Source organism: Laccaria bicolor, genomic scaffold, assembly GCF_000143565.1.
Source record: "Laccaria bicolor S238N-H82 LACBIscaffold_107 genomic scaffold, whole genome shotgun sequence".
In the NCBI taxonomy this organism is placed as follows: domain Eukaryota; kingdom Fungi; phylum Basidiomycota; class Agaricomycetes; order Agaricales; family Hydnangiaceae; genus Laccaria; species Laccaria bicolor.
Genome location: NW_001889978.1, coordinates 9,369 through 17,100, shown reverse-complemented (window position 1 = coordinate 17,100; position 7,732 = coordinate 9,369). Strand labels below are relative to the sequence as shown.

At 48.3% G+C, this 7,732-nt stretch overlaps 2 protein-coding genes across 2 annotated transcripts; one reads left to right on the top strand and one right to left on the bottom strand.

The window, feature by feature from the left end:
* Positions 1-1,113: 1,113 nt before the first annotated feature.
* On the bottom strand, positions 1,114-2,827 carry LACBIDRAFT_335655 (uncharacterized protein; the record flags this gene model as incomplete). The annotated part of the gene is made up of 5 exons (XM_001890522.1): positions 1,114-1,188; positions 1,287-1,340; positions 1,591-1,686; positions 1,960-2,109; positions 2,315-2,827. The coding sequence occupies 5 exons, from the start codon at positions 2,825-2,827 to the stop codon at positions 1,114-1,116; spliced, it is 888 nt and encodes a 295-aa protein (XP_001890557.1).
* Positions 2,828-3,844: 1,017 nt separating this feature from the next.
* On the top strand, positions 3,845-5,878 carry LACBIDRAFT_296169 (Galpha13; the record flags this gene model as incomplete). Its single annotated transcript, XM_001890524.1, has 10 exons — positions 3,845-3,973; positions 4,025-4,752; positions 4,805-4,857; positions 4,912-5,105; positions 5,272-5,380; positions 5,450-5,504; positions 5,554-5,574; positions 5,627-5,690; positions 5,745-5,778; positions 5,829-5,878. The coding sequence occupies 10 exons, from the start codon at positions 3,845-3,847 to the stop codon at positions 5,876-5,878; spliced, it is 1,437 nt and encodes a 478-aa protein (XP_001890559.1).
* Positions 5,879-7,732: the final 1,854 nt, after the last annotated feature.

Genomic DNA, 7,732 nt, shown 5'->3' with positions numbered 1-7,732 from the left:
AAGGGGGTTGAGGTGGGGATCGCCTCGAGGAGCGTCCACGGACGATAATAAAGGGTGATTTGTAGTTCCAGTTCGCCGACGTCATGGCTGGTGTAGAGGTCATGTAGGTGTCCAGATGTCCTTCCAACCAGTCTCGGACAAAGGTTTGTCGCTGGTGGGGTGATTGAATCAAAATCGACGTTCCATTATGTCGTTTCCCGTTGCCCTAATAGAAAGCCCAAGATAAGTATACGTAATTTGCGCATCACACTCGACCCACGTAACCGCACACTGAAATTGGGTCGATCTTGAACAGTGAGGAGCGCTTTCCTGGCAGCCTGAAAGGTAACTGATTGATAAATCAGATATGAAGGGCTCCCGTCGATGACGGCTTACCATCTCAGCACGTTGAACTGTCCGAACCGTTGGGACCATCGTCGTAATCTTGAGTCTGTTGTTCTGGTAAGTTCACAGACAAATGTTAACAGATATAAAACACCCACCTCAACTTGAAACGTCGATGTCCTACTTGTAAAGGTAGAATCTATGACGGTGATGAGTTCGCCCCTTCTGATTGGGCACGTCATTTTGGTTCAAGAGGGCATAGGCCCTTACATATGGAACCCGCAATCTGAGCCGGTCATGGACATCGAGTTGTGCATCCCTTCTGGGGTGAAGATTTGTCACGACTGATTATCAGATAGTGCATGAGAGCTGAGGTGGGGGACAATTCTCTTTATATCAATAATGATCAGCTTTGTACGAGGTAAAAAGCTCGAAAAGAACTTGAACTGACAAGCAATGCATACAAAGTGAAGATGCTAGTTTGCATGAGCGCCAAGCTGGCAATGCCTGACACGTAACAAGCTGCAGCCACGGCTTATGGGAAGGGAAAACCTCGTATACTATCGGTTCCACACTGGGCCTATTCCTGGTGTGTCTTGGGATGCATGGAAGGGTGCTTGCCTTTAAACCTAGCACCCAGAAACATTATCACTCTAAAAAAAAAAATCGTCCCATGCAACCGATGACACCGAAGAGTACTTTACTGGCGGCCTCGATGTCGGCGAGACGTACAGTGTGACTTTTCGATTTATAATTAGATCAAGCAGCTTCCGTAAAAACCATAAAACCTTACATGCGCCCACCACTTTCACACCTGCCATTCGGACCGAGGGCAAAGTTTTGTGAGGGAAGGGTATGTCGCGTCTGTGGCCAAGAAGTCAGATGGTGGTGAGCGCCACGATGTCCTTAATGGTAAGAACAGTCAGCTTCAGCAAAGGCGCGAAGCGCAAGAAACGACTCACCGTGAAGGGCGCAAGATCGAAATCTCCGCACACTTGGGCTGAGGAAGGAGCGAGCTACCTAAGTGCCTTCATGAGGTGCTTTAGACAGTGGCAAATCAGGAAAGTCGTTTACCGCTACTCCAGCAAAGGCAGGTGTTTAGAGGGAGGCAGCGCACTTCCAGCATCCGCTTCTTGGTGCAAAATTCCATGTACAACTGACTTGGTCAGGCGCCAGACTCGACGACTCTAGAGCAGCATGACGGCTTGGAGTTACAGTGAGCAGTTTAGGGCCGTGAACTTCTGCCAATGATTGATGAGGACTTACTAGAGTCCTGACTGGAGCCCCGAGCATCCCACACCACGCGGTTGTAGCCATATCAGTGCTTCTTTGACGCATGCCCAACTTGGTACAAAATATTATCTAAATGACGACCTTTTGATGAGACAGAAAAAACACGGATGCTAGTAAAGGACATACCGTTGAAAAACGGATTGATTTCCGACTTCATGACTCCAAGCGATGGTGACCAACTTGGCCTCATGTATTGTTCTTTACGTCGGTCGACTGAAGCGAAAGGACAGTCACTTTCAACCACCTACAACCAACGACGCCTGAATGCCGTACTCAAAGCTATTGAAATGCAGATATCAGCCTTGAAAAGTCAACGTTTCCGCAAAAATCGTTGGTACAAACCCCTTGATTTTCCGCAAGCGCGCTGACACCTCGTAGTACAAGCCAGAACCGAAGCTCTGCTGAGCTGAAGTTGAGAATGAAAGTGATCAGGTTGCCGACGAGGCCCGGGACGTAGTGGCAGTACAGATCGTGTTCAGAGATGGTGGAGAACTAGAGAGGTAGATGGAGCTGGTGGTGGCTGATTTGTAGGCGTAGTCTGCCATGCTCGTTTCCATTTTTTAGAATTCAAAGTTGAACTCGACCAAGTGGGGGTCGAAGACGAACTTGACAAGGCCGCGCTACAGTAGCAGCAGTGAATGGCACCCTCGAAGATGAAGTCGACGTTGAAGAATCCCAAGAGGAACAATGCCCATACCGGCGCGATACAGGGGCAAAGGTTCAACTGACAAAAATGCTCCACATGATCGTTCGCATCCGCCGTCTGAGATTGGGCTTGAGAAGCACAAACAGCCGGTGATTCGTAATGTGCGTGTTGCGTGGAGCAGAAGTTGTGTTTGAAGTCCCTTTTTGAATCCCACCCTCCTTTCACGCATTCAGTCCCACAGAAACCCTGGCATTTCTCCATTGGAAACTGATCACCCTCAGCTGCAGCCTGCGCCCACCCAGCATCGAACACGTTATGGAGGGAGGACGTGGAAGTGACGAGGCAGAGTTTGGGTTGTCCGACGCATCGAGGGAAGTTTGTACGAGGGTAGGGATGAAGATTTGAAGTGGGGGGGGAGGCAGTTAAGGCGGAAGACGAGGCTTTCGAGGTGGAATGTGGGATTGAGGCAGAAGGGAAATTTTGGAGGATTACTTTGGGGAGGGGCGGAGGAGGTTCTTTGCGAAGGCTCTGCATACAGGGATGGATGCTGGCGAGGTGGGCCATGCAAGGGCCATGTAAACTTGGATGGCGGGATTACTTAGGATCTGAAGATCTGAAGGGGCGAGGGAGCGCGAAGGAGGGTCGAAGCCATGTGCTTATGTTGAGTTTATGTGAGGGGTGTTGGATAGTGCTTCAACGAGTCCTGGTTTACACTGACTGGTCGTGTACGAGCACTGCGTGTGCTTCTAGAGTGGTGGCCTGTGGGGACGGGACTTGATCATCACGCGCATCTGAGGATGGCCATTTTATGTTGTAAGAAAGAAGCTCAAAATTCGGGAGACATACTATTGTGTTGTTTGTAGTTGCAACAAGGCCATGTTGGACGTTGGATGAGGAGTGGATGGGGAGGTGTGAGTCACGAGCGCCGTGCGCATGCTGATTGTCGAATGTGACTACTCTGCAGTGAGGTTTCAACCGCCTCTGCTTCGGCACCACGCAGTTGTTTGAGGAGGTTCTATACAAAAACAGCTCTCCGTCAACCCAACCTCCATGCACCCTCCTAGTAAGTCCACAATCGCGTCATTCATCTCCTACAAACTTATCCAGGCATAACCAATCCAGTCTAACCTATTTGCCGTACGCGAGTACCTACTTACGAAACACAGCTGTATACACTCGGTACGTCCACGATCATCTACGTCCGAGTCATTTACTCAAGAGCAACAGATAAATTCGTCGCGGGGTGACTTTTTGGTGCACATGTTCCCCGTGTGGGCATGGTAAGCCCCTCTCCATTCCTCGTCTCGTCTCGTCGCGAAAACTGAGTTGTAACTTATGAACAGGGAAAAAGGAGTCATCCCCCAATCCCGAGACTTCCTCCCACCAGACGAACAATAGCTAGTAATGCGTGGCATCCCCAGTGAAACTCAATGCAATGCATTTAAATTTCCTGCTCAACAGGCCGTCTTCTTTTCTTTCTTCATAACCACCACCATCGGCTCCGCCCACTCGACTAATGCGCACGCCGTCGCTCTACAGCCAGGATGATCCCATCTCCCCGCCGCCCTCAAACCATCACCCATGGAGACGGAGGCAGAGCGTACGTCCCGTCTGTACGCAGAAGCCGAGGCGAAACGGGTTTCTGAGCAAATCGACGACGACCTGCGGGAGGAGCGGGAGCGATTGAAGAAGAAGAAGGGCGACGTCAAGGTCAGTGCGCTTTACAATTATGCGCCGCATATACTCATCCTGCGCTGCTAGCTTCTTCTGCTTGGTCAAGCCGAGAGCGGGAAATCGACGCTGCAGAAACAGTTCCAGCTCATGTATAAGCCCACTTCGATGGATCAAGAACGCGCATCTTGGACAGCGGTCATCTACTTCAACGTCGTTCATTCATTGAAACACATCCTAGCTACGCTTGAAGCTTGGGACGACACTCTTGACGAAGACGCCGAGGCGCAACCTACATCGACGGACGATTCACAGTCTATCATACCAAATAAGGCTCACGGGAACGGTATCGCAGATCAGCTGTCACCATCTACTTCTCTCTTGACCGGCAGCATTACCCAAGGATCACCAAGTTCCCTGATGCCGTCGGAGGCCAGCGGCTCCCACTCCCATTCGATGAAAGAGGGCGGCGCCCTTCAGATAGCCAACCTTCGACGCAGGTTGTCCCCATTGGTAGCTGCGGACGCGCAGCTCGCGGACAGACTCTGTGGTGGTAAGGGTGGCATCTTTGTGCGTAGTGGTTGGCAGGCCCGTACCATCGAGAATGCTCTCGGAAAAATCAAACAAAAACGCCCTTCGGCCAAAAGTGAAAAGAAGACTCGTGAGATTGAACCCCAGGAACCGCAGGACCCTTTGGTTCAGGACGTTGGGCGAATGCTGGAGCTCTCCGTTCAGGATATCAGGGAGTTGTGGCATCATCCCACTGTCAAGGGGTTAATCGCCAAACGGAAACTGAAACTTGATGAATGGTCCGAATTGTACGTCGCCTACCTTGGTCTCTAGTATTCTATTCTGATCTTGTTTCTCTAGTTTCCTGAAGAACATCACGCTTGTCGCATCGCCGGACTACGTCCCAAGCATAGGTAAAGTAGTTATTCTTGCTGTTTATCGCGCATATATTCACCTTATCCCACCAGACGACATCCTCCATGCTCGTATCCAAACTATGGGAGTCACTGAGCACATCTTTGATGTGAATATCCACGGGAAATCTGTGACCTGGCATCTATTTGACGTAGGTGGTGCTCGAGGACAGAGACACTCGTGGGTGCCATACTTCGATGATGCGAACACTATCATTTTTGTAGCTCCCGTGAGCGCATTTGATCAGGCGAGTCTCTTTCTTTTCCCTTGGCGTTTGCGCCATCCTCCATTTCTATCACTTTCTTTGAAACGTGGCAACCACCAGCGTGCTTCTCTGTTTCGTTTTGTGGCTACTTTCTCAACTCTCATTTTTCGGCCACGTTGCTGGTAACCATGCTAACAAATCCATTTAGTATCTCGAAGAAGACCCTCGGACGAACAAGATAGACGACTCTCTGCAATTATTCACGCAAATATGTTCGAACGCCCTGCTGAAGAACGTTCACTTGGTCCTCTTCCTGAGTGCGTAGATGCGCTGGGGTTCTTCTCATCGTTCCTTTGTGCTCATTCATCACAATTCTTTTTTCACAGATAAGACGGATCTGCTCAAGGCGAAGCTCGACACCGGACTCAAGGTCCGGAAGTAGTGAGTCATCCCGTTTGCAACCAGGTTCTTATCACTCACCCCTCATCAGCATCACGTCCTTCGGCGATCGGTCCAACGATTACGACACCGTCGTTCAATACTTCCGTGCTCACTTCCTGCAGGTTCATACTTAGACGAAACAACGAGAATCGTCGGGTGCTGTATACTCATTTTACAAGTGTAGTGGTGAGTTGTTTTTCGGCGAAACCTAAAAAAAACTTTCTCATATTTGACGTCTAGGACACAAAGGCGACGCAGCGTATCATTGGAAACGGTACGCTCCATTGCAGCGCCTTGGATTGTTTTGCTGACTGTCTTGTTTAGTTCGCGACTCAATCTTCCGAGGTTACCTCCAGTCTGCAGCCCTCGTTTGATCTGCTTTGCTTTCTCTTGCTAGATCCCACTGCTCTCGTCGCATCTCCATCATTGATTGTTGTATTCACTCTGATATCCTGGCTACTATGCCTGTCACATCAAGATTCGCATTGACATCCTCAACATTCTCAACAATCCCGCCATATTATATCTCTTGCAATGTCTCCCCTAATCCTTAATTCTTCTGAAACCTCTAACCCTACACACATTTATTGACCGCTACTCTTGCCGATTTTCCCCTCCCATGAACATGATCATGACCATGTACCACACTCTCCTCCATACCTCGTCTTCTGTTGTCCACATCCCCCAAGAAAATGTATAAACTAGACACGCTGTCCCTTCTCCGCGCTCTGATCCCGACTAGGTTTTTATTGTCGTATTATACAATGCTGTATGTGTAATTAATTGGTGATGATAGTCCATTTTTTGCTCGCCCGTGCATTACGGACCGCGACCTATTGACTCCTAAGTATGTGGTGATTCTTTGCGAAAAAAAAGAGAGGCATCGGGGTTTTTGTCGTCAAAATGGAGATACGGTCCTGTTTCAGAGCTTGCTGATATCATATCCTATCAGATTATTTCTCTCTTCATTTCAATCATCGGAAATTGACAATCTATTTTTATGAGCAGATAATGATTGGCATGGCCCGGGTGAGGCGCAAAAGCACGGAGGTGTTTGAATAGCTAGGCATATTGAGGCATACAGACATCGGCAGCTTTGCGATTCCAACAGATTTACAACGGAAATGATAATTGGTAAAATGACCATGATGCACTTCAAGTTCGAATGGAACCCGATTACAATTTTTGAACTGCAGCTGCTGAGATAAAGTCAGCACACCGAGTTGAAAAAAACATGAATGAGTAGGTGCATACGTTCAAGAAGTTCCAAAGCCTTGGCCTTCTCTACAACTTGCATAAATTTGGCATACCCTTGCTCATCGAGTATATTGAGATCCCACCGATTTTTCCAAGGGGGTCCTAGGATTCAAAAAATATACCCGGGGTCGATTTTTTTTTAAAGTGCTTACTGGCTTGACCTACCTACCTACGTAATCAGGCACATGTCCATATATGGTAATATGACATCATCATTCTGATCAACTTTGTCCCAGATACGTTGCAAACCCAATTTTATGAAACTATTTCCTACCAAATGCAATGTACTATTATGTAGATGATACTGGATATAGGTGAGTGACTTGTAAATTTTATTATATGGAACATATTTCAATGTTGGAAAGTCTGGCTTATCCAAATTTTGAAATTGGTACATTTGGTGTTCAAATTAGTATTAAGAACAAGTTTCTAAACAAGTAAGTGAGATTTAATGACTATACTTCTTTAATTGAGTTTTGTGACATTGACACTTGGCAGAGATTAGATAAGATTTTAAAAAATATGACATAATGCTTCAATATTGCAGTGTCAGAGAATTAAAAAATCTCAGATTTGGAAAAACTGGTTGGCTGGTGGCTGGTGGTCGTCGTAATGGCGGGTTCCAAGGGTAAGGAGGCATTTCGTAGGCCTCTGCGCCAACTCAAACTTCTTCCCAGGAAAAGCTCGGCCTCGCCGGGCCTTTTCTCCTCGAGCTCCGCTCACCACACACGGTCTCGACACCGACCTCTGACTCAGTGCCAAAGTTTGGCAGATGCTGAGTTAGGAGAAGATGTCGGTGTCGTTTCCCCCTCTCCTGGTGCTGGCTCTCCTTCAGACCACGTCTATCCAGCCCAGGTAAGCGCCCCGCGCCCTCCATCTTCATGCGCCACATGCTCACCCAAAATGCACAGTGATCTCGCTCTAGGCTCCGCCTATCTATCTTATCAACACTTAATCACTGGTCATTTGGT